The sequence below is a fragment of the Salmo trutta genome, chromosome 26, assembly GCF_901001165.1.
Source record: "Salmo trutta chromosome 26, fSalTru1.1, whole genome shotgun sequence".
In the NCBI taxonomy this organism is placed as follows: Eukaryota; Metazoa; Chordata; class Actinopteri; order Salmoniformes; family Salmonidae; genus Salmo; species Salmo trutta.
In genome coordinates, this window is record NC_042982.1 from 40,360,549 (window position 1) to 40,383,583 (window position 23,035).

Consider the following 23,035-nt stretch of genomic DNA (forward strand, 5'->3'; position numbering starts at 1 on the left):
GCAACCACAAGTTTGTCCTGGCCCACAGTTTGGGAATCATGGACGTAGGCTACTCACCATTCTGTAGGCTACATATTTATGTTATTGAGTTCATAACTCTCCTCCAACAATAGCATGGTATTATTTCACTGTAATAGCTACTGTAAATTGCACAGTGCAGTTAGATTAACAAGAATGTAAGATTTCTGCCAATATCAGATATGTCTATGTCCTGGGAAATGTACTCTGTGGTGTGTTTGTGGGGTTAGGAGGTTCAGATTGTCATAAAATATGAAAGGCAATAATTATACATAACATATATATATATTATAATCTGGGATGACACCCGTATGGTAGACCCCAGTTAGTGACTTTGACCTATATCTGATCAGGTTTTGTAAACTCAACCATGTTAAAACCCAGATGGTACAATTTTGGGGGGCAAGTGCTAGCCTGTTGGGGCTACAGGGTAGCAATGAACCCCGAGACGGGATTGCTAGCAAGGCTGGAAATTCAAAACATCAAAAATCTAATAATTTCAATTTCTCAAACAATGAACTATTTTACACCATTTAAAAGATAAACATCTCCTTAATCTAACCACATTGTTCGATTTTCAAAGAGGCTTTACGGCAAAAGCATAAAGTTAGATTATGTTAGGACAGTACATAGCCACAAAAGTACAAACATCCATTTTCAATTCAAGGTCAGGCGTCACCAAAAGCAGAAACCAGCTAAAATTATGCACCAACCTTTGACAATCTCCATCAGATGACACTCCTAGGACATTATGTTATACAATACATGCATTTTTTGTTCCATCAAGTTCATATTTATATCCAAAAACAGCATTTTACAGTAGCGGTGAAATTCAGATTTTTTTTTTCTCTGAAATGCTTCCGGTGAACAACGTTACAATTTACAAAATTACTATTCGAAAACATTGGTAAATTATAATATTGTCATTCAAATAATTATAGTTTAACCTCTACGGGCTAGGGGGCAGCATTGAGAATTTTGGAAAAAATATGTGCCCATTTTTAACTGCCTCCTACACCAACTCAGAAGCTAGAATATGCATATTATTGTTCAGGTTTGGATAGAAAACACCCTAAAGTTTCTAAAACTGTTTGAATGGTGTCTGTGAGTATAACAGAACTCCTATGGCAGGCAAGAACCTGAGAAGGTTTCATGCAGGAAGTACCCTGTCTGACAAGGTGTTGTTGTTCTTGCTTCTGTTAATTGAAGAGTCAGGATCTTAGCTGTAACGTGACAATTCCTAGGGCTCCAATAGGCTCTCAGAACCCGGGAAAAACCTGAACGATGACGAGGCAGCCTCAGGCTGAAACACATTATCTCCTTTTCCAAGTGTCCCATCAGGTGACAATAGAATTAGGCGCGTGCGCGATTCGCCCCCGTGGAGTACTTTCATTCGGCTGTTTAGCTAATTGCAGATTCCCGGTCGGAATATTATCGCTTTTCCACAAGATAAATTGCATAAAAATTGATTTTAAACAGCGGTTGACATGCTTCGAAGTACGGTAATGGAATATTTAGAAATTTTTTGTCACGTTCTGCGCAATGAGCGCGACCGTGATTTACCATTGAGATAGTGTCTAGAACGCACGAACAAAACGTCGTTGATGGAACATAACGATGGATTATTTGGGACCAAACCTACATTTGTTATTGAAGTAGAAGTCCTGGGAGTGCATTCTGACGAAGAACAGGAAAGGTTAGACCATTTTTCTTATAGTAAATATAATTTTGATGAAGGCTAAACTTGCCGGGTGTCTAAATAGCTAGCCCGTGATGGCTGGGCTATGTACTTAGAATATTGCAAAATGTGCTTCATCCGAAAAGCTATTTTAAAATCTGACATATCGAGTGCATAGAGGAGTAATATATCTATAATTCTTAAAATAATTGTTATGCTTTTTGTGAACGTTTATCGTGAGTAATTTAGCAAATTGTTAGTAAATTCCCCGGAAGTTTGCGGGGGTATGCTTTTTCTGAACGTCACATGCTAATGTAAAAAGCTGTTTTTTGATATAAATATGAACTTGATTGAACAGACATGCATTTATTGTATAACATAATGTCCTAGGTGTGTCATCTGATGAAGATCATCAAAGGTTAGTGCTGCATTTAGCTGTGGTTTGGGTTTTCGTGACATTATATGCTAGCTTGAAAAATGGGTGTCTGATTATTTCTGGCTGGGCACTCTGCTGACATAATCTAATGTTTTGCTTTCGTTGTAAAGCCCTTTTGAAATCGGACAGTGTGGTTAGATTAACGAGAGTGTTGTCTTTAAATAGCTGTAAAATAGTCACATGTTTGAGAAATTGAAGTAATAGTATTTCAAACGTTTTAAAAATCGCGCCACTGGATTCAACTGGCTGTTACGTAGGTGGGACAAATTCGTCCCGCCGGTCCCATAGAGGTTAACATTTCGTAAATGCTACTGTATTGCCAGATTTCAAAATAACTTTACTGGGAAATCACAAGTTGCAATAAACCGGGTGCTGTGCTAAGAACAATAGGCTAGGCTATATAGGTTAGCATCATCTTGTAACCATGTAATATCAATAATACTATTGTCAATAATCCCTTACCTTTGATTATCTTCATCCATTGGCACTTCCAGGAATCCCAGGAGCACAACAAATGTGGTTTCTTTTGACAAAGTTCATAATTGATGTCCAAATAACTCCAAGTTGTTCCATGTACTAAAAAGTAGCGCGGGGGGGTGTGAAGTCACTGCGAAAAGTTAAAAAAGTTTAAAAAATAATCTATTTACGTTCGTTCAAACATGTCAAACGTTGTTTAGCATCAATCTTTAGAGGCATTTTTAACGTGAAACATCAGTAATGTTTCAACCCGACCTCTCCTGTGTCTAGAAAAACGTTTTTGAAAAATGTCTCGCGTCTCATGATTGCGCAGGTGCAGGCAATAATGGAAGTGACGACATCCCAGGGACGTCAACTTCCCTGCATTCTAATTCGATCTCTGTTCATCATAGACGCTTCAAACAACTTTATAAAGATCGCTGACATCTAGTGGAAGCCGTAGGAGTTGCGAAATGAATCCTTTCTCACTGTGGTATCTATTAAACAATGACTCAAAAAAATAGTACAGCCACAAAATTATTTTTTTCTCTCAGGTTTTCTCAGGTTTTTGCCTGCCATATGAGTTTTGTTATACTTACAGACACCATTCAAACAGTTTTAGAAGATTCAGAGTGTTTTCTATCCAAATCTGGTAATAATATGCATATCCTAGCTTCTGAGTTGGTGTAGGTGGCAGTTAAAAATGGGCACATATTTTTTTCAAATTTCTCAATACTGCCCCCTAGCCCCAACAGGCTAGCAACAGCAATGAGTGAAGATTTTGAAGAGTGTGAATTCACGAGGTTGGTGATTAGAAGACTATTGATCTGCCAACATGTTTAATCTCGGACACCCAGCGCATCTGTTCACATGACATCAGAAGATTGAGACAATGACTGAATTGGATGAGAAGAAGAACTGAGAAGGAACTAAACAATAAATTGGTGAATTTAGTGGAAACTTGCCCCGTTTGTAACATTGCATGGAAACAAGGATTTGATGTTACCCCTCTGTAATTACAGACTGCAATTACAACCAGTTGCATGTTGTTATTACAGTGTAACTATGAGTTGTTACAATAAACTACAATACTTGTTACAGTGTAATTACACATTTGCAGTCTGTAATAAGGACCCCTTAAAATGAAGTGTTGCAAGAAATAGACAGCATGATGAGTTCATTGTTTTGTGGTTGTGATTTTACCTTTTAATAGAATTTGCAGATATGATTTCACCATTTTATTATCTCTACTGAGTGAGAAAAACAAATATTCACCTTTGTGAAGAGATCTTTGAGAAATTAGCAGAGGAACCATTATCAGCCACCATTCTTTAAATATTGCACAGATCAGGACATAAAAAGATATGAGATGTTTTTTCCTATGGTTTATACACAATTATGTAGCATTTGGGGAGAAATATACAAAATAGCATTCCTTAACTAGAAGCTAGAATGGCAAATATCTTCACAGCTAAAGTAAACTTCCCAGGAGAGCTGACATAAGCTGGGATAAAGGTGATCCAGACTGCACAGGATATGAGCATGCTAAAAGTGATGAATTTGGCCTCATTGAAGTTATCAGGCAGCTTTCGAGCCAGAAAAGCCAGCACAAAGCACAAGAGAGCCAGGAGTCCTATATACCCCAACACAGCCCAGAAACAAACAGCTGAACCCACATCACACTCTAGAATGATCTTTTCCTTATAGGTCTTCATGTTCTTGTAGGGGAAAGGAGGGGAGACTGTTAACCAAAGAACACAGATCAGGACCTGTATGAGAGTGAAAGCCAGAACACTGAGTCTCTGCTGTGGAGGACCAAACCATTTCATGACATTACTGGCTGGAAGTGTAGCCCTGAAGGCCATCAACACCACTATTGTTTTCCCCAGAACACAAGAGATGCAGAGGACGAAGGTGATCCCAAACGCTGTGTGACGCAGCATACAGGACCACTCAGAGGGCCGGCCAATGAAAGTAAGAGAACACAGAAAACACAGAGTCAAGGAGAAGAGCATCAGGAAGCTCAGCTCAGAGGTGTTGGCTCTGACGATGCGAGTCTGTCTGTAGTGGAAGAATATCAGTACTATTGTCATTGTCAGACACCCACCAAACACAGAGAAGGTTACCAAAAGTATACCCATGAGTTCCCAGGTGATGCATTCGATCCCTTTCAAATTGCAGTTATCCCCCTCTTCGTTTGACTTGTTGTACATGTTACTGTCTCTGAAAGCATTAACAATTGTATTATGTACATCTTTAGATAGACCAGTAAAGTGCTGGCTGAGATTTTTCCCAGCATGAACATGATGAAGGCTACTGTAAAGGCTACGAGTCCTGAGGTCTCACTTGTGGTGTTGCTGACCCGTCTGCACAGGCGATGCTGTTGATGCAGCAGACAGATTTCTTCTTAACGAAGGCCCTGCTGGTCTTTGGCAGACAGCTTTCACTGCAGATCAACCTGGGTAAATGGAACACACAGACACACTTTAAACCAAGGGATCCCTCATATTTAGTCACAATCACACACATACATTATTCTTTAATACAAAACATTCACTGTAAATAGACTTGGCCTAAAGGAGCACAGTCACACACAAAGCAATTCAGAACAGTCACACAGATCATCTCCCTAACAGGTCCTTACCTCAGGCCAATGGCCTGCCCAGACAGCACTCGAACTGTTGGCCCTCTGGTTGTGAAGCGTCATAGTAGCCAATGGTCTCAAACAAGATGTACTCTGTGTTATCCATCTGCCAGTTGACCAGGACGTAGACCTCCAATGGATCCACCTGCCCATCAGATAACACCCTCTCAGCATGCTGAACAGGCCTTAGCCATCAATAACACCCTCTCAGCATGCTGAGTAAAGCCACAGTGTCACAGGCTACAGGTGTTATTTGTTGGCTTAGTAAAGCCACAGTGTTACAGGCTACAGGTGTTATTTGTTGGCTTAGTAAAGCCACAGTGTTACAGGCTAAAGACATTATTTGTTGGCTTAGTAAAGCCATACATTTACAGGCTACAGACATTATTTGTTGGCTTAGTATAGCCACAGATTTACAGACTAAAGGTGTTATTTGTTGGTTTAGTAAAGCCACAGTGTCACAGGCTAAAGACGTTACTTGTTGGTTTAGTAAAGCCACAGTGTCACATACTACAGACATTATTTGTTGGTTTAGTAAAGCCACAGTGTCACAGGCTAAAGATGCTATTTGTTGGCTTAGTAAATCCACTCTCAGGTATGAAGGTAAGACCCAGATGCAGACACGCCGAATTAACAAAGGTTTAATAATCCAACAGGGGCAATAGACAGGTCAAGCAGGCAGGGGTCAGTAAACCAGAGGTGGGGCAACGGTACCTAACAGCAGGCAGGCTCAGGGTCAGGGTAGGCAGAGGTCAATAATCCAGCGGTGGGGCAAAGGTACAGGTTGACAGGCAGGCTCAGGGTCAGGGTCAGGCAGAGTGGTCAGGCAGGCTGGATCAGAGTAAGGACAGGCAATGGTCAGAACCAGGAGGGCGAGAAAAAGAGAGACTGGGAAAAGCAGGAGCTGAGACCTAAATCACTGGTTGACTTGACAAACAAGACGAACTGGCAACAGACAAACAGAGGACACAGGTATAAATACACAGGGGATAATGGGGAAGATGGGCGACACATGGAGGTGGGTGGAGACAATCCCAAAGACAGGTGAAACAGATCAGGGTGTGACAGCCACAGAGTTTCAGGCTAAAGGTGTTATTTTTTGGCCTTGTTACCATAGTCACTGTTGGTTCTGATGGCCCCCACCCAAGTCCAGCTAAAGTGTTTGTCCAGCTGAGCCATGGCTCTGCTCTTGTAGAGGTCACTAGAAATAGAGCTGAAGAATGAAGGGTATTGCCTTCTGTTACTCAGACAAGCACAGCTGGCTGAATGACTGAGCTGGAAGACAAAAAAAACAAGACAGTTCTTTTTAACACACTGCTCCAATGTTGCCATTCTGTTAAAAGTAGCACATAGGCAAGACAGTATTTTCACATAGTATCATCTCTGCCTTTCTCTCTTATTAATGCATACAGACAGACACTCCCTGACTCACCACTGGTATGTGGAAGGGCTCCATGGTAAGTGCCATGCTTATAGTGGAGGTGGTGGTCTCCCCTATGACAGCGTGTACGGTGGTCGGGCATGGTTCAGCTCTGTGGCCCCTCCTCATATCCGTTTATCAGAGCCAGGGACGCCCACGCAGACGTTTATGCACGAGTTAAAAGGATCCTGTAGCCCAGAGACAGCCCTGGCAGCAGCTCAGAGCTGTTACTGATCTCCACTATGGCAAAGATCATGTTCTGGTTGTACTGGAGCTCACCTGGGTCCAGCCTGCAAAGAGGAGATCTAGTACTGTCACTTCAGTTTTAGGCAGTGAAATCCCAGGCAGATACAGATGGTTTTCAACACTTTTTTAAAATATGATTAGTCTTACTCTGTGATCATACATGTTTGTACATGTGAAAAAGAGACATAAACGCATTAACAGTTTTTCAACATTTTCTTACCCTTCACACTGGATGCTTCATGGGTTGACCTGTAGAGTTGGGTTCACACTGACTGGGTTTTGGTGAAAGGAGAAAATGTCTCCTAAGTTGATGTCTCCCTCCTTTGAGAACTGTGACAGTTATTTTGATCCGTAAGGTCTCCACACAGGCTCCCCAGCCTTAGCTGTGACTGTTAGCGGAGTGATCACCAGGAGGTCTTCCAGCTGCAGTGTCTCACTTGTCAGGGTCCTGACAGCACTCCATCTGGACTCCTTTATATGTTACCGTTAATGATATGTGTGATACTATAGGAGCTTATCCCTCTCGTGGTGTGGGGGCTGTGCTTTGGCAAAGCGGGTGGGGTTAAATCCTGCCTGGTTTGCCCTGTCCAGGGTTATCGTAGGACAGGGCCACAGTGTTCCCCTCACCCCGCCTATCTCAGCCTCTAGTATCTATGCTGCAATAGTCTATGTGCTGGGGGGCTAGGTTCAGTCTGTCCTATCTGGTGAAATTCTTCTGTCTCTCTCTCTCTCTCTCTCTCTCTCTCTCTCTCTCTCTCTCTCTCTCTCTCTCTCTCTCTCTCTCTCTCTCTCTCTCTCTCTCTCTCTCTCTCTCTCTCTCTCTCTCTCTCTCTCTCTCTCCTCCCGGAGCCCTTGGACTATGGCTCAGGACTACCTGGCCTGATGACTCCTGGCTGTCCCTAGTCCACCTGGTCGTGCTGCTGCTCCAGTTTCAACTGTTCTGCCTGCGGCTATGGAACCCTGACCTGTTCACCGGACGTTCTACCTTTTCCCGGACCTGCTGTTTTGGACTCTCTTTCTCTCTCTTTCTCTAACGCACCTGCTGTCTCAACCTCTGAAATCTCAGCTATGAAAAGCAATCTGACATTTACTCCTGAGGTGCTGACCTGTTGCACCCTCTACAACTACTGATTATTATTTGACCCTGCTGGTCATCTATGAACATTTCAACATCTTGAAGAACCATCTGGCCTTAATGGCCATGTACTCTTATAATCTCAATCCGGCACAGCCAGAAGAGGACTGGCCACCCCTTAGAGCCTGGTTCCTCTCTAGGTTTACTAGGATCCTGCCTTTCTAGGGAGTTTTTCCTAGCCACAGTGCTTCTATATAAAAATCTATAACTGTGCTTCTCCGAGCATGCACTTCGTATAGCCTAGGACTACAGCCTACGGTATGGATCATTTGATTGAGACCACACTAAACAGCCTATAGACGCACTTGATGTTGCGCCCAGTGAGGAGAATCAGAGATGAGGGGCGGCATCAGGCACACATGGAAATATAGCCTAATTAGCAACTCATTTTAAAACAATACAAATATTGAAATGTCAACAATTACAAATTACTTGACCCTCCTCTGGACTAGATATAAAAAAATACTAAAACTTCCCCCAGAATTACACTGAACCCTTTTTCCTCCAGGTCCCCGTTCCGTAAATTACATTATTGTGATTTTGCATGACTTTTCCCCATGATGTGTTTTTTTGTATTTTTCTCTGGTTTAAGTAATATGATATAACACTTTGGACCAAATATAGAGAAAAGCAACCCAAAACTGGAGGCCAAAATGGCAAATATCTCCACAGCTACAGTGAACTTCCCAGGAGAGCTGACATAAGCTGGGATAAAGGTGATCCAGACTGCACAGAATATGAGCATGCTGAAGGTGATGAATTTGGCCTCATTGAAGTTATCAGGCAGCTTTCGAGCCAGAAAAGCCAGCACAAAGCACAAGAGAGCCAGGAGTCCTATATACCCCAACACAGCCCAGAAACCAATAGTTGAACCCACATCACACTCTAGAATGATCTTTTCAGTGGCATGGGCTGTGTTTTTGAATGGGACTGAAGGGGCGAGTGCTAACCATAGAACACATATAACCACCTGTAGGAGGGTACAGCTGAACACACTGATTCTCTGGAGAGGAATAGAGCACTGGGGAACTGTATTGCCTGGCATTGTGGCCTGGAAAGCTATCACCACCGCTATGGTCTTCGCCAGGACGCAGGACATACACAGAGCAAAGGTGATCCCAAACGCTGTGTGGCGCAGCATACAGGACCACTCAGAGGGCCGGCCAATGAAAGTAAGAGAACACAGAAAACACAGAGTCAAGGAGAAGAGCAGCAGGAAGCTCAGCTCAGAGTTGCTGGCCTTGACGATCGGAGTCTCTCGGAAGGAAAAGAAGACCAATGACACCAATGTGGTTAAACACGCTCCAACCAATGAGATTGCAGCCAGGAGGATTCCCATGGTTTCGTCAAATGAGAGAAATTCCACCACCTTTGGGACACAGCGACTCTTGTCTCCGTTGGACCAGTATTCCAGGGAACACTGTTTGCATTTAGTTGAATCTACAAGGAAAACGCTAAAGTCAATCTGATCTATAGTCAAGTCGTGTATTATATTCTAGAATTTAACTCATTCTGCATTTGATGTATCTTTCTGGTCAGTGGATTTGGTTAGTATCAGTCAGAGCGACATCAGAGGCCACTAGTGGCCCCAGAACAAAAATAAATGTTGCTTAGGGCTCCCAGAAGGCTACACTCTTAGAAAAAACGTGCTATCTAGAACCTAAAGGGATTCTTCGGTGGTCCCCATAGGAGAACCCTTTCAAGAACCCTTTTTGGTTCCATGAAGAACAATTTTGGGTTCCATATTAAACCTTTTCCATAGAGGGTTCTACATGGAACACAAAAGAGTTCTACCTGGAACCAAAAAGGTATCATCCTATGGGGACACCCGAAGAACCATTTTGGAACCCTTTTTTCTCAGAGTATAGGGTCGGCGGTGGTATCAGTTGTCTCACCTGTTAGGTTGCTGATCTCTCCAGCAGCACAGGGGATACAGGAAAAACAGCAGACTGGCATTCCTTTTATCTCTGCTTGGCGGAACCCTGGGAGGCAGCTGTCACTACACACAGACCGAGGCCTCTGAAACACAATACAACACCTGCTCACTCTCGTTCTCTCTCTCTTCAATCCTTCACTCACATTATTGAACCCATTGGTTACACAATCATTCAATTCATTCTCGCAGTATGTGTCAACAGATTTCTCCCATCAATTAAAATATATTTCATGTAATTATCTGTATTTTTTTTTAAGTACCTGTAACTGCTACCATGTGTTTTCTGTGTAACTGTGTACCTTTAAGGGATTGCCAGCCCATACTATCTGTATCCCATTCATGGCAAACTGGTCTCCATTAGGGAGAGAGGCATTGTAATTCCCCACGGTGACAAACACAGTCTCTCCTGCCTGGTCTCTCTGCCAGTTCACCAGCTCATAGATGGCTGTGGGATCTCCGTTCTCATCAAAAGAAACTCTCTCCCCAGACTTCATGGGGAAGTTTACGTCTCGCAGGTATCTCAACACCTGCATAAGTTAAAATATCAACATGTACTTATAGTGTAAAATACATACACAACACTGTCCCCATAGGAGAACGCTTTTTGGTTCAAGGTAGAATCATTTTTGGTTCCAGGTAGACCCTTTGGGTTCCATGTAGAACCCTCTATGGAAAAGGTTTTATATGGAACCCAAAATGGTTCTACCTGGAACGCAAAGTGTTCTACTTGGAACCAAAAAGGGTTCCTCAAATGGTTCTCCTATGGGGACAGCTGAAGAACCCTTTAGGTTCTAGAGAGCACCTTTTTTCTAAGAGCGTAGAATTCAAGTACTTTAGAAATAACATTGTGTGATTGTAAATATTTGGCATTTTCATAAAACCTGTCAGTCAATTATTAAATCAGTTGAACAAAATGAACTATTGGTGGCCGATAGAGGTAGCCTCTCACCTGTCCTGGCTCGATGCTGTCTCTGTGTGTACAGTTCCTATTTACACCTTGGCCTTCACCGTGCCTGCAGGTCAGCAGGTCATGTATGGAGTGGGCCACAGCATACACTGCCTTATACACATTATTAGAGAATCTCAGCTCGGATGTGTCAGTAAAGGGGTTACTGATTTCCTCCAATTTCTCAGACCCAGAGCACTGACTCTGCCTAGGCCCACCGTCTTTCTCCTGCTGAGGGGAAAACCTGCAACTGAACGTGGTCTCCCAGAACTCTCTGAGCAGGGTGTTGTTTGGATCCTGGGCTGGACCGACCTGGAGAAGGAACTCTCTGAGGCCTGGGATCTTAGACTTACTGATGGTGAATCCCAGAGTGCCGCCGAGGACAGCAGAGTTCCTCCTGGTGGCCAGACGATCAATAGATATCCAGGACTCACTGCCCACCCACTGCAGCCCGGTCAGGTTCTGGGCTAGTGCCTCCTCCAGCAGCACATCCATCTCCAACTGGGACAGAAAGGCCACCACAACCTTGGAGCTGGCCCTGCTGATCACCTCAACCACCCTGGCTATCTGCTCCCTGGGGTTGTTCCATAAGATAGCCTCAGAGTACTCTATACACACACCCTCCAGACCTGCAGCCTCCACGAAGGTCGCCATGCCGTTGTTGCCGTAGGCGTTGTCACTTCTAACAGCCCCCACCCAGGTCCAGCCAAAGTATTTGACCAGTTGGGCCAGGGCTCTACTCTGGTAGAAGTCACTGGGGATTGTTCTGAAGAAGGAGGGGAACTCCTTTCTGTTACTCAGACATGCACAGGTGGCTAAGTGACTGATCTAGATAGAACAGGAGGAATAAGACAATAGTAATCATTTTTCATCAGCCAGTATTGTTCAACTGTATGTGTGAATTCATTACCACTGGTATTTGAAAAGCTCCTGTGGATCGTGACATCACAATAGTGGAGGAAGAATCGGAGGCACCGATGATGGCGTGGACTGCTGATTGGCCAGAGCAGGTCTTTCCCACCGTCCTCTCCTGACCGTTCATCAGAGCCATAACCGCACGCATGGAGGACAGAGTTGAGCCACAACTATCATATATCCTGTAGCCAATAGAGATGTTGGGGAGCAGAGAACTGCTGTTATTGATCTCTTCGATGGCGAAGATCATGGTCTGAGCTAAATGAAAATCTATGAGGTTCATGCTGCTGAAACAAAAGGGGAAAAAATAGCATTGCATTAGGTTTGTCTGGTAGAAGATGTGAAACTGCAGAAGTGACCATGGTCTGATTTCATTGTCAGGTTTAGTTCTTCTTTGAATCTTATGATTCCAATCTTCTTTTCTATTTTTCAAAAAAAGAATAGTCACGTCAATGACACATATATCCATCACAGAAACTGGGTGACGTTGAAAGAGCTTACCTGGAGCAGGTGAGAGGAGGTGGTGTGTCTGTGAAGGAGTGCCGGGGCTCTGAGATTTCGGTGTGGATGGTGAAGGCTCCTCCGATAGTCACGTCTCCTTCCCTGGACAGCATAGGGAACTCTGGGCTCCCCAGTATCCGACAGAGAGCCTCCTCTCCCTCTGCCCCAAAGGCTCCTAACACCCCCATCACTACCACCCACAGCAGCTGCATCACACTCTTTCACACACTCTGTAAGAGGCGTCCTAACTGAGTCAGGGAAGACCTGACCCCCACCCCCTAAAATGTCTGGGTTTAATACATGCTGGAGACTGTGACGCTTTCTTCTAAGCAAATCAGAGAAGGATGAGGTCATAAGGGCTGTGTTTTGGCTGTGCTACTACCAAAATACACAACACAACTGTTTTATAACAAATTCCCTGTATTATATATTCAAACTCCTGCATATTTAAGATTGACCGATGTTGTTATACACATTTTCCTAGTGAGTGATAATGAATACAGGTTGTGTGTATTTGAGGACCGCTAATGCCCTGCATATACAGGTGGATGAAGGTGTCAGATTCAAGTCCTTTGTGTGTTTAGTTGTGCTTCCCTCTCAACTCTGCATGTTTCCCTAAACCTTAGCCTCCAGATGTAATCTCTCAGTGTACACCCTAATCACCGAACCTTATTAGAAAACAGATGTTCATACACCTTGCTCACAAGTTTTAATGGGATATGGGGGACATTCCTAACAAACTTAAAACTGAAATATGTCTGATGTTGACTTACTAGTTTAATTTAGGTTGTGTCTCTGATGAGCAGTAGGGTCGTTCCACGAAATGAGCCCCTTTTGCATCCCTTTAATATTTTAAGTAGAAATTGAGCACCAATATCGCATTTCAAAAGCCTGCTATATTAAATGAAAATTATATTTTTTTATATATGTGTAAGACTTGTTAAAGTGTAAAAATTCAGCATTTTCACACGTCCCTCTGTGCACACTGTGGCTTCTCGGAAGATTTCAACCAACTTAACCCCAAAATGTCTCCAAGTTTTCACCATAATTTTAAAGCCCCTGTTATTTTGTTGATTACTATTATTTATTTCATGTGATTAGTGAATTATTATTTTAATGAAAAAGAAAACTTTCTCATTATAAGGTCAACCCTGTCACATGAACTGGAGTCTCGTTTTAATATGGGGAAAGTATAGTTGTTTTGCCATTTTCTGGTGTTTTGTGGTGGAAAACTGAGTGGGTCAATCATTACACATCGACCCTGTTACCCATAGAAAGATAGGCTATAAATGTTTTAACAATTGCATTTATTTTGTGAAGTTTGCATTAAATTGCCCCTCCCTGTTGTACACAATAAGCTTCCATTCCCCCTGTCAGAAGGACTCTCATGGCTGATTTACGATGAAGTCATCATTCCTGTTACGGTCAACCATGTTACTTCATTTGGCCCTTAAAGCTAGAATTCGTAGGGCTGGATTCAATCTGTATCGCAGAAGAATCGTGGACGATCTGTATTATAAAGCAATTGATATTTAAGGGCAATATTCCTGTGTTTACGGAGACTGCGTTCATGGTAAACACTTTATTTATCAGCTCAATCGGAAATCATGATTACTATGATTAGTAGTAGAAGTAGAAGACATGATGTCATAATCTAGACATTACATTAACCAGGAATTGACTCCTGAAAAAAACTGGATTATGACACACAGAGAGCAATTTTAGTTCTGTGTAGGTTGGTTGTTGGGTTTGTGGTGCCTGTTGCATTGCTAATATTTCCCTCTGCACATGGGACACAGTCATAACAGCATACGGGCTTTCCATTATGTACAGCCTCTTCCCACTGCACACTGACACACTTATCTTTAGGGGACAGAGAGTAGACATGGTTTACTCTAAATGTTACATGTTTTACTTCAGCAGGGTTTGTTACATAAATGTTTTCAATTGCAATATTGAGCCACACAATATGGAAGGAAAGGATTTTTAATTGTCACATACACCAAATAGGTGTGGTAAAAGGTGTTGTTTTACGGGGCCAGCCATGGTAGTACGGTGCCCATGGAGCAAATTAGGGGTAGCCCTTTCCTGCAGTCAATGGCCAAATCACCCTCTTTGGCCTCATGGGTGGAATGTTACAAATATTTTTCATAATTAATAATGTTTTTGTTTTTTCTTACCCTTCACACTCGATGCTTCCTGGGTTGACCTGTAGAGTTGGGTTCACACTGACTGGGTTTTGGTGAAAGGAGAAAATGTCTCCTAAGTTGATGTCTCCCTCCTTTGAGAACTGTGACAGTTATTTTGATCCGTAAGGTCTCCACACAGTCTCCCCAGCCTTAGCTGTGACTGTTAGCGGATTGATCACCAGGAGGTCTTCCAGCTGCGGTGTCTCACTTGTCAGGGTCCTGACAGCACTCCATCTGGACTCCTTTATATGTTCCCTTTAATGATGTGTGTGATACTATAGGAGCGTATCCCTCTCGTGGTGTGAGGGCTGTGCTTTGGCAAAGCGGATGGGGTTAAATCCTGCCTGGTTTACCCTGTCCGGGGTTATCGTAGGACAGGGCCACAGTGTTCCCCTCACCCCGCCTGTCTCAGCCTCTAGTATCTATGCTGCAATAGTCTATGTGCTGGGGGGCTAGGTTCAGTCTGTCCTATCTGGTGAAATTCTCCTGTCTTATCTGGTGTCCAATTCTCCCATCTCTCTCCTCTCTCTCTCTCCCCTCCCCTCCCGTAGGACCTGAGCCCTTGGACCATGACTCAGGACTACCTGGCCTGATGACTCCTGGCTGTCCCTAGTCCACCTGGTCATGCTGCTGCTCCAGATTCAACTGTTCTGCCTGCGGCTATGGAACCCTGACCTGTTCACCGGACGTTCTACCTTGTCCCAGACCTGCTTTTTAGGACTCTCTCTCTCTCTCTTTCTCTAACGCACCTGCTGTCTCAACCTCTGAAATCTCAGCTATGAAAAGCAATCTGACATTTACTCCTGAGGTGCTGACCTGTTGCACCCTCTACAACCACTGATTATTATTTGACCCTGCTGGTCATCTATGAACATTGAACATCTTGAAGAACCATCTGGCCTTAATGGCCATGTACTCTTATAATCTCAATCCGGCAAAGCCAGATGAGGACTGGCCACCCCTCAGAGCCTGGTTCCTCTCTAGGTTTACTAGGATCCTGCCTTTCTAGGGAGTTTTTCCTAGCCGCGGTGCTTCTATATAAAAATCTATAACTGTGCTTCTCCGAGCATGCACTTCGTATAGCCTAGGACTACAGCCTACGGTATGGATCATTTGATTGAGACCACACTAAACAGCCTATAGAGGCACTTGATGTTGCGCCCAGTGCGGAGAATCAGAGACGAGGGGCGGCATCGGGCACACATGGAAATATAGCCTAATAAGCAACTCATTCTAAAACAATTAAAAATATTGAAATGTCAACAATTACAATTGACATGACCCTCCTCTGGACTAGATATAAAAAACCTAAAACCTCCCCCTGAATTAAACTGAAACCTTTTTCCTCCAGGTCCCCGTTCCGTAAATTACATTATTGTGATTTTGCATGACTTTTCCCCATGATGTGTTTTTTTGTATTTTTCTCTGGTTTAAGTAATATGATATAACACTTTGGACCAAATATACAGAAAAGCAACCCAAAACTGGAGGCCAAAATGGCAAATATCTCCACAGCTACAGTGAACTTCCCAGGAGAGCTGACATAAGCTGGGATAAAGGTGATCCAGACTGCACAGAATATGAGCATGCTGAAGGTGATGAATTTGGCCTCACTGAAGTTATCAGGCAGCTTTCGAGCCAGAAAAGCCAGCACAAAGCACAAGAGAGCCAGGAGTCCTACATACCCCAACACAGCCCAGAAACCAACAGCTGAACCCACATCACACTCTAGAATGACCTTTTCAGTGGCATGGGCTGTGTTTTTGAATGGGACTGAAGGGGCGAGAGCTAACCAGAGAACACATATAACCACCTGTAGGAGGGTACAGCTGAACACACTGATTCTCTGGAGAGGAATAGAGCACTGGGGCACTGTATTGCCTGGCATTGTGGCCTGGAAAGCTATCACCACCGCTATGGTCTTCGCCAGGACGCAGGACATACACAGAGCAAAGGTGATCCCAAACGCTGTGTGGCGCAGCATACAGGACCACTCAGAGGGCCGGCCAATGAAAGTAAGAGAACACAGAAAACACAGAGTCAAGGAGAAGAGCAGCAGGAAGCTCAGCTCAGAGTTGCTGGCCTTGACGATCGGAGTCTCTCGGAAGCAAAAGAAGACCAATGACACCGCTATGGTTAAACACGCTCCAACCAATGAGATTGCAGCCAGGAGGATTCCCATGGTTTCGTGAAATGAGAGAAATTCCACCACCTTTGGGACACAGCGACTCTTGTCTCCGTTGGACCAGTATTCCAGGGAACACTGTGTGCATTTAGCTGAATCTACAAGGAAAACGCTATAGTTAATCTGATCTATAGTCAAGTCGTGTATTATATTCTAGAATTTAACTCATTCTACATTTGATGTATCTTTCTGGTCAGTGGATTTGGTTAGTATCAGTCAGAGCGACATCAGAGGCCACTAGTGGCCCCAGAACAAAAATAAATGTTGCTTAGGGCTCCCAGAAGGCTACACTCTTAGAAAAAACGTGCAATCTAGAACCTAAAGGTTTTCTTCGGCGGTCCCCACAGGAGAACCCTTTCAAGAACCCTTTTTGGTTCAAGGTAGAACCATTTTGGGTTTCATATAAAACATTTTCGATAGAGGGTTCTACATGGAACACAAAAGAGTTCTTCCTGGAACCAAAAAGGGATATCCTATGGGGACACCCGAAGAACCCTTTTGGAACCCTTTTTTCTAAGAGTATAGGGTCGGCGGTGGTATCAGTTGTCTCACCTGTTAGGTTGCTGATCTCTCCAGCAGCACAGGGGATACAGGAAAAACAGCAGACTTGCATTCCTTTTATCTCTGCTTGGCGGAACCCTGGGAGGCAGCTGTCACTACACACAGACCGAGGCCTCTGAAACACAATACAACACCTGCTCACTCTCTGTCTCTCTCTCTCTTCAATCCTTCACTCACATTATTGAACCCATTGGTTACACAATCATTCAATTCATTCTCGCAGTATGTGTCAACAGATTTCTCCCATCAATTAAAATATATTTCATGTAATTATCTGTACTTTTTTTAAGTACCTCTAACTGCTACCATGTGTTTTCTGTGTAACTGTGTACCTTTAAGGGATTGCCAGCCCATACTATCTGTATCCCATTCATGGCAAACTGGTCTCCATTAGGGAGAGAGGCATTGTAATTCCCCACGGTGACAAACACAGTCTCTCCTGCCTGGTCTCTCTGCCAGTTCACCAGCTCATAGATGGCTGTGGGATCTCCGTTCTCATCAAAAGAAACTCTCTCCCCAGACTTCATGGGGAAGTTTACGTCTCGCAGGTATCTCAACACCTGCATAAGTTAAAATATCAACATGTATTTATAGTGTAAAATACATACACAACACTGTCCACATAGGAGAACGCTTTTTGGTTCAAGGTAGAATCATTTTTGGTTCCAGGTAGAACCCTTTGGGTTCCATGTAGAACCCTCTATGGAAAAGGTTTTATATGGAACCCAAAATGGTTCTACCTGGAACGCAAAGTGTTCTCCTTGGAACCGAAAAGGGTTCCTCAAAGGGTTCTCCTATGGGGACAGCTGAAGAACCCTTTAGGTTCTAGATAGCACCTTTTTTCTAAGAGCGTAGAATTCAAGTACTTTAGAAATAACATTGTGTAATTGTAAATATTTGGCATTTTCATAAAACCTGTCAGTCAATTATTAAATCAGTTGAACAAAATGAACTATTGGTGGCCGATAGAGGTAGCCGCTCACCTGTCCTGGCTCGATGCTGTCTCTGTGTGTACAGTTCCTATTTACACCTTGGCCTTCACCGTGCCTGCAGGTCAGCAGGTCATGTATGGAGTGGGCCACAGCATACACTGCCTTATACACATTATTAGAGAATCTCAGCTCGGATGTGTCAGTAAAGGGGTTACTGATTTCCTCCAATCTCTCAGACCCAGAGCACTGACTCTGCCTAGGCCCACCGTCTTTCTCCTGCTGAGGGGAAAACCTGCAACTGAACGTGGTCTCCCAGAACTCTCTGAGCAGGGTGTTGCTTGGATCCTGGGCTGGACCGACCTGGAGAAGGAACTCTCTGAGGCCTGGGATCTTAGACTTCCTGAGGGTGAATCCCAGAGTGCCGCCGAGGACAGCAGAGCTCCTCCTAGTTGCCAGGCGATCAATAGTTATCCAGGACTCACTGCCCACCCACTGCAGCCCGGTCAGGTTCTGGGCCAGTGCCTCCTCCAGCAGAACATCCATCTCCCACTGGGACAGAAAGGCCACAACAACCTTGGAGCTGGCCCTGCTGATCACCTCAACCACCCTGGCTATCTGCTCCCTGGGGTTGTTCCATAAGATAGCCTCAGAGTACTCTATACACACACCCTCCAGACCTGCAGCCTCCACGAAGGTCGCCATGCCGTTGTTGCCGTAGGCGTTGTCACTTCTAACAGCCCCCACCCAGGTCCAGCCAAAGTATTTGACCAGTTGGGCCAGGGCTCTACTCTGGTAGAAGTCACTGGGGATGGTTCTGAAGAAGGAGGGGAACTCCTTTCTGTTACTCAGACATGCACAGGTGGCGAAGTAACTGATCTAGATAGAACAGGAGGAATAAGACAATAGTAATCATTTTGCATCAGCCAGTATTGTTCAACTGTATGTATGAATTCATTACCACTGGTATTTGAAAAGCTCCTGTGGATCGTGACATCACAATAGTGGAGGAAGAATCGGAGGCACCGATGATGGCGTGGACTGCTGATTGTCCAGAGCAGGTCTTTCCCACCGTCCTCTCCTGACCGTTCATCAGAGCCATAACCGCACGCATGGAGGACAGAGTCGAGCCACAACTATCATATATCCTGTAGCCAATAGAGATGTTGGGGAGCAGAGAACTGCTGTTATTGATCTCTTCGATGGCGAAGATCATGGTCTGAGCTAAATGAAAATCTATGAGGTTCATGCTGCGGAAACAAAAGGGGCAAAAATAGCATTGCATTAGGTTTGTCTGGTAGAAGATGTGAAACTGCAGAAGTGACCATGGTCTGATTTCATTGTCAGGTTTAGTTCTTCTTTGAATCTTATGAATCCAATCTTCTTTTCTCTTTGTCAAATTTTTTTTTGTCACGTCAATGACACATAAATCTATCAGAGAGACTGTGTGACTGTGAAAGAGCTTACCTCGAGCAGGTGGAGGAGGTGGTGTGTCTGTGAAGGAGAGCTTACCTGGAGCAGGTGAGAGGAGGTGGTGTGTCTGTGAAAGAGAGCGGGGGCACTGAGATTTTGGTGTGGATGGTGAAGGCTCCTCCGATAGTCACATCTCCTTCCTTGGACAGCATAGGGAACTCTGGGCTCCCCAGTATCCGACAGAGAGCATCCTCTCCCTCTGCCCCAAAGGCTCCTAACACCCCCATCACTACCACCCACAGCAGCTGCATCACACTCTTTCACACACTCTGTAAGAGGCGTCCTAACTGAGTCAGGGAATACCTGACCCCCACCCCCTAAAATGTCTAGGTTTAATACATGCTGGAGACTGTGACGCTTTCTTCTAAGCAAATCAGAGAAGGATGAGGTCATAAGGGCTGTGTTTTGGCTGTGCTACTACGAAAATACACAACACAACTGTTTTATAACAAATACCCTGTGTTATATATTCAAACTCCTGCATATTTAAGATTGACCGATGTTGTTATACACATTTTCCTAGTGAGTGATAATGAATACAGGTTGTGTGTATTTGAGGACCGCTAATGCCCTGCATATACAGGTGGATGAAGGTGTCAGATTCAAGTCCTTTGTGTGTTTAGTTGTGCTTCCCTCTCAACTCTGCATGTTTCCCTAAACCTTAGCCTCCAGATGTAATCTCTCAGTGTACACCCTAATCACCGAACCTTATTAGAAAACAGATGTTCATACACCTTGCTCACAAGTTTTAATGGGATATGGGGGACATTCCTAACAAACTTAAAACTGAAATATGTCTGATGTTGACTTACTAGTTTAATTTAGGTTGTGTCTCTGATGAGCAGTAGGGTCGTTCCACGAAATGAGCCCCTTTTGCATCCCTTTAATATTTTAAGTAGAAATTGAGCACCAATATTGCATTTCAAAAGCCTGCTATATTAAATGAAAATTATATTTTTTTATATATGTGTAAGACTTGTTAAAGTGTAAAAATTCAGCATTTTCACACGTCCCTCTGTGCACACTGTGGCTTCTCGGAAGATTTCAACCAACTTAACCCCAAAATGTCTCCAAGTTTTCACCATAATTTTAAAGCCCCTGTTATTTTGTTGATTACTATTATTTATTTCATGTGATTAGTGAATTATTATTTTAATGAAAAAGAAAACTTTCTCATTATAAGGTCAACCCTGTCACATGAACTGGAGTCTCGTTTTAATATGGGGAAAGTATAGTTGTTTTGCCATTTTCTGGTGTTTTGTGGTGGAAAACTGAGTGGGTCAATCATTACACATCGACCCTGTTACCCATAGAAAGATAGGTTTATAAATGTTTTAACAATTGCATTTATTTTGTGAAGTTTGCATTAAATTGCCCCTCCCTGTTGTACACAATAAGCTTCCATTCCCCCTGTCAGAAGGACTCTCATGGCTGATTTACGATGAAGTCATCATTCCTGTTACGGTCAACCATGTTACTTCATTTGGCCCTTAAAGCTAGAATTTGTAGGGCTGGATTCAATCTGTATCGCAGAAGAATCGTGGACGATCTGTATTATAAAGCAATTGATATTTAAGGTCAATATTCCTGTGTTTACGGAGACTGCGTTCATGGTAAACACTTTATTTATCAGCTCAATCGGACATCATGATTACTATGATTAGTAGTAGAAGTAGAAGACATGATGTCATAATCTAGACATTACATTAACCAGGAATTGACTCCTGAAAAAAACTGGATTATGACACACAGAGAGCAATTTTAGTTCTGTGTAGGTTGGTTGTTGGGTTTGTGGTGCCTGTTGCATTGCTAATATTTCCCTCTGCACATGGGACACAGTCATAACAGCATACGGGCTTTCCATTATGTACAGCCTCTTCCCACTGCACACTGACACACTTATCTTTAGGGAAAGAGAGTAGACATGGTTTACTCTAAATGTTACATGTTTTACTTCAGCAGGGTTTGTTACATAAATGTTTTCAATTGCAATATTGAGCCACACAATATGGAAGGAAAGGATGTTTAATTGTCACATACACCAAATAGGTGTGGTAAAAGGTGTTGTTTTACAGGGCCAGCCATGGTAGTACGGTGCCCATGGAGCAAATTAGGGGTAGCCCTTTCCTGCAGTCAATGGCCAAATCACCCTCTTTGGCCTCATGGGTGGAATGTTACAAATATTTTTCATAATTTCATACTTAATAAAATCCAGTGTTTCTATGTCAAACAGTTTTGTTATACTTCAGTTTTCTGTGATGTACACTATATATATAAAAAAATATATGGACACCCCTTCAAATTACTGGATTCGGCTATTTCAGCCACACCCGTTGCTGACAGGTGTATAAAAGACATACAATCTCCATAGACAGACATTGGCTGTAGAATGGCTTTACTGAAGAGCTCAGTGACTTTCAACGTGGCACCGTCACAGGATACCACCTTTCCAACAAGTCAGTTCATCAAATCTTTACCCTGCTAGATCTGCCCCAGTCAACTTTAAATGCTATTATTGTGAAGTGGAAACATCAAGGAGCAACAACAGCTCAGCCACGAAGTGGTAGGCCACACAAGCTCACAGAACGGTACCGCCCAGTGCTGAAGAGCGTAGCGCATAAAAATCATCTGTCCTCGGTTGCAACACTCACTACCTAGTTCCAAACTGCCTTTGGAAGCAACGTCAGCACAATAACTGTTCGTCGGGAGCTTCATGAAATGGGTTTCTATGGCTGAGCAGTTTCACACAAGCCTAAGTTCACCATGTGCAATGCCAAGTGTCAGCTGGAGTGGTGTGAAGCTCACCTCCATTGGACTGGAGCAGTGGAAACACATTCTGGAGTGGTGTAAAGCTCACCGCCATTGGACTGGAGCAGTGGAAACACGTTCTGAAGTGGTGTATAGCTCACCTCCATTGGACTGGAGCAGTGGAAACACGTTCTGGAGTGGTGTAAAGCTCACCTCCATTGGACTGGAGCAGTGGAAACACGTTCTGGAGTGGTGTAAAGCTCACCTCCATTGGACTGGAGCAGTGGAAACACGTTCTGGAGTAGTGTAAAGCTCACCGCCATTGGACTGGAGCAGTGGAAACACGTTCTGGTTTGGTGTAAAGCTCACCTCCATTGGACTGGAGCAGTGGAAACACGTTCTGGAGTGGTGTAAAGCTCACCTCCATTGGACTGGAGCAGTGGAAACACATTCTGGAGTGGTGTAAAGCTCACCTCCATTGGACTGGAGCAGTGGAAACACGTTCTGGAGTGGTGTAAAGCTCACCTCCATTGGACTGGAGCAGTGGAAACACGTTCTGGAGTGGTGTAAAGCTCACCTCCATTGGACTGGAGCAGTGGAAACACATTCTGGAGTAGTG

The 23,035-nt window shown here is 43.8% G+C and overlaps 2 protein-coding genes and 1 pseudogene across 2 annotated transcripts; all 3 read right to left on the reverse strand.

Annotated features, from left to right (window-relative positions):
- Positions 1-3,824: 3,824 nt before the first annotated feature.
- On the reverse strand, positions 3,825-8,383 carry LOC115163918 (extracellular calcium-sensing receptor-like; annotated as a pseudogene).
- A 179-nt stretch (positions 8,384-8,562) lies between these two features.
- LOC115163773 (extracellular calcium-sensing receptor-like) lies at positions 8,563-12,552 on the reverse strand. The gene is made up of 6 exons (XM_029715937.1): positions 12,332-12,552; positions 11,826-12,114; positions 10,919-11,743; positions 10,269-10,496; positions 9,929-10,052; positions 8,563-9,473 (listed from the first exon to the last, which is right to left on the reverse strand). The coding sequence occupies exons 1-6, from the start codon at positions 12,541-12,543 to the stop codon at positions 8,563-8,565; spliced, it is 2,589 nt and encodes an 862-aa protein (XP_029571797.1). The 5' UTR covers positions 12,544-12,552.
- Positions 12,553-15,892: 3,340 nt separating this feature from the next.
- LOC115163779 (extracellular calcium-sensing receptor-like) lies at positions 15,893-19,853 on the reverse strand. The gene is made up of 6 exons (XM_029715943.1): positions 19,708-19,853; positions 19,157-19,445; positions 18,250-19,074; positions 17,599-17,826; positions 17,258-17,381; positions 15,893-16,803 (listed from the first exon to the last, which is right to left on the reverse strand). The coding sequence occupies exons 1-6, from the start codon at positions 19,818-19,820 to the stop codon at positions 15,893-15,895; spliced, it is 2,490 nt and encodes an 829-aa protein (XP_029571803.1). The 5' UTR covers positions 19,821-19,853.
- Between the last annotated feature and the right edge of the window lie 3,182 nt (positions 19,854-23,035).

What these genes read in the sequence shown, in the direction of transcription:
- LOC115163779 (XM_029715943.1), bottom strand. Translation starts at nt 19,820, where the DNA reads ATGCTGTCCAAGGAAGGAGATGTGACTATCGGAGGAGCCTTCACCATC. An exon ending in ACAGCATCGAGCCAGGACAG is followed by an intron (nt 17,827 to 18,249) that starts GTGAGCGGCTAC and finishes TAACTTATGCAG; the next exon opens with GTGTTGAGATACCTGCGAGA. An exon ending in GGGCTGGCAATCCCTTAAAG is followed by an intron (nt 17,382 to 17,598) that starts GTACACAGTTAC and finishes ATTGTGTTTCAG; the next exon opens with AGGCCTCGGTCTGTGTGTAG.
- LOC115163773 (XM_029715937.1), bottom strand. Translation starts at nt 12,543, where the DNA reads ATGCAGCTGCTGTGGGTGGTAGTGATGGGGGTGTTAGGAGCCTTTGGG. An exon ending in CCTCCTCTCACCTGCTCCAG is followed by an intron (nt 12,115 to 12,331) that starts GTAAGCTCTTTC and finishes TTGTTTCAGCAG; the next exon opens with CATGAACCTCATAGATTTTC. An exon ending in GAGCTTTTCAAATACCAGTG is followed by an intron (nt 11,744 to 11,825) that starts GTAATGAATTCA and finishes TGTTCTATCTAG; the next exon opens with ATCAGTCACTTAGCCACCTG.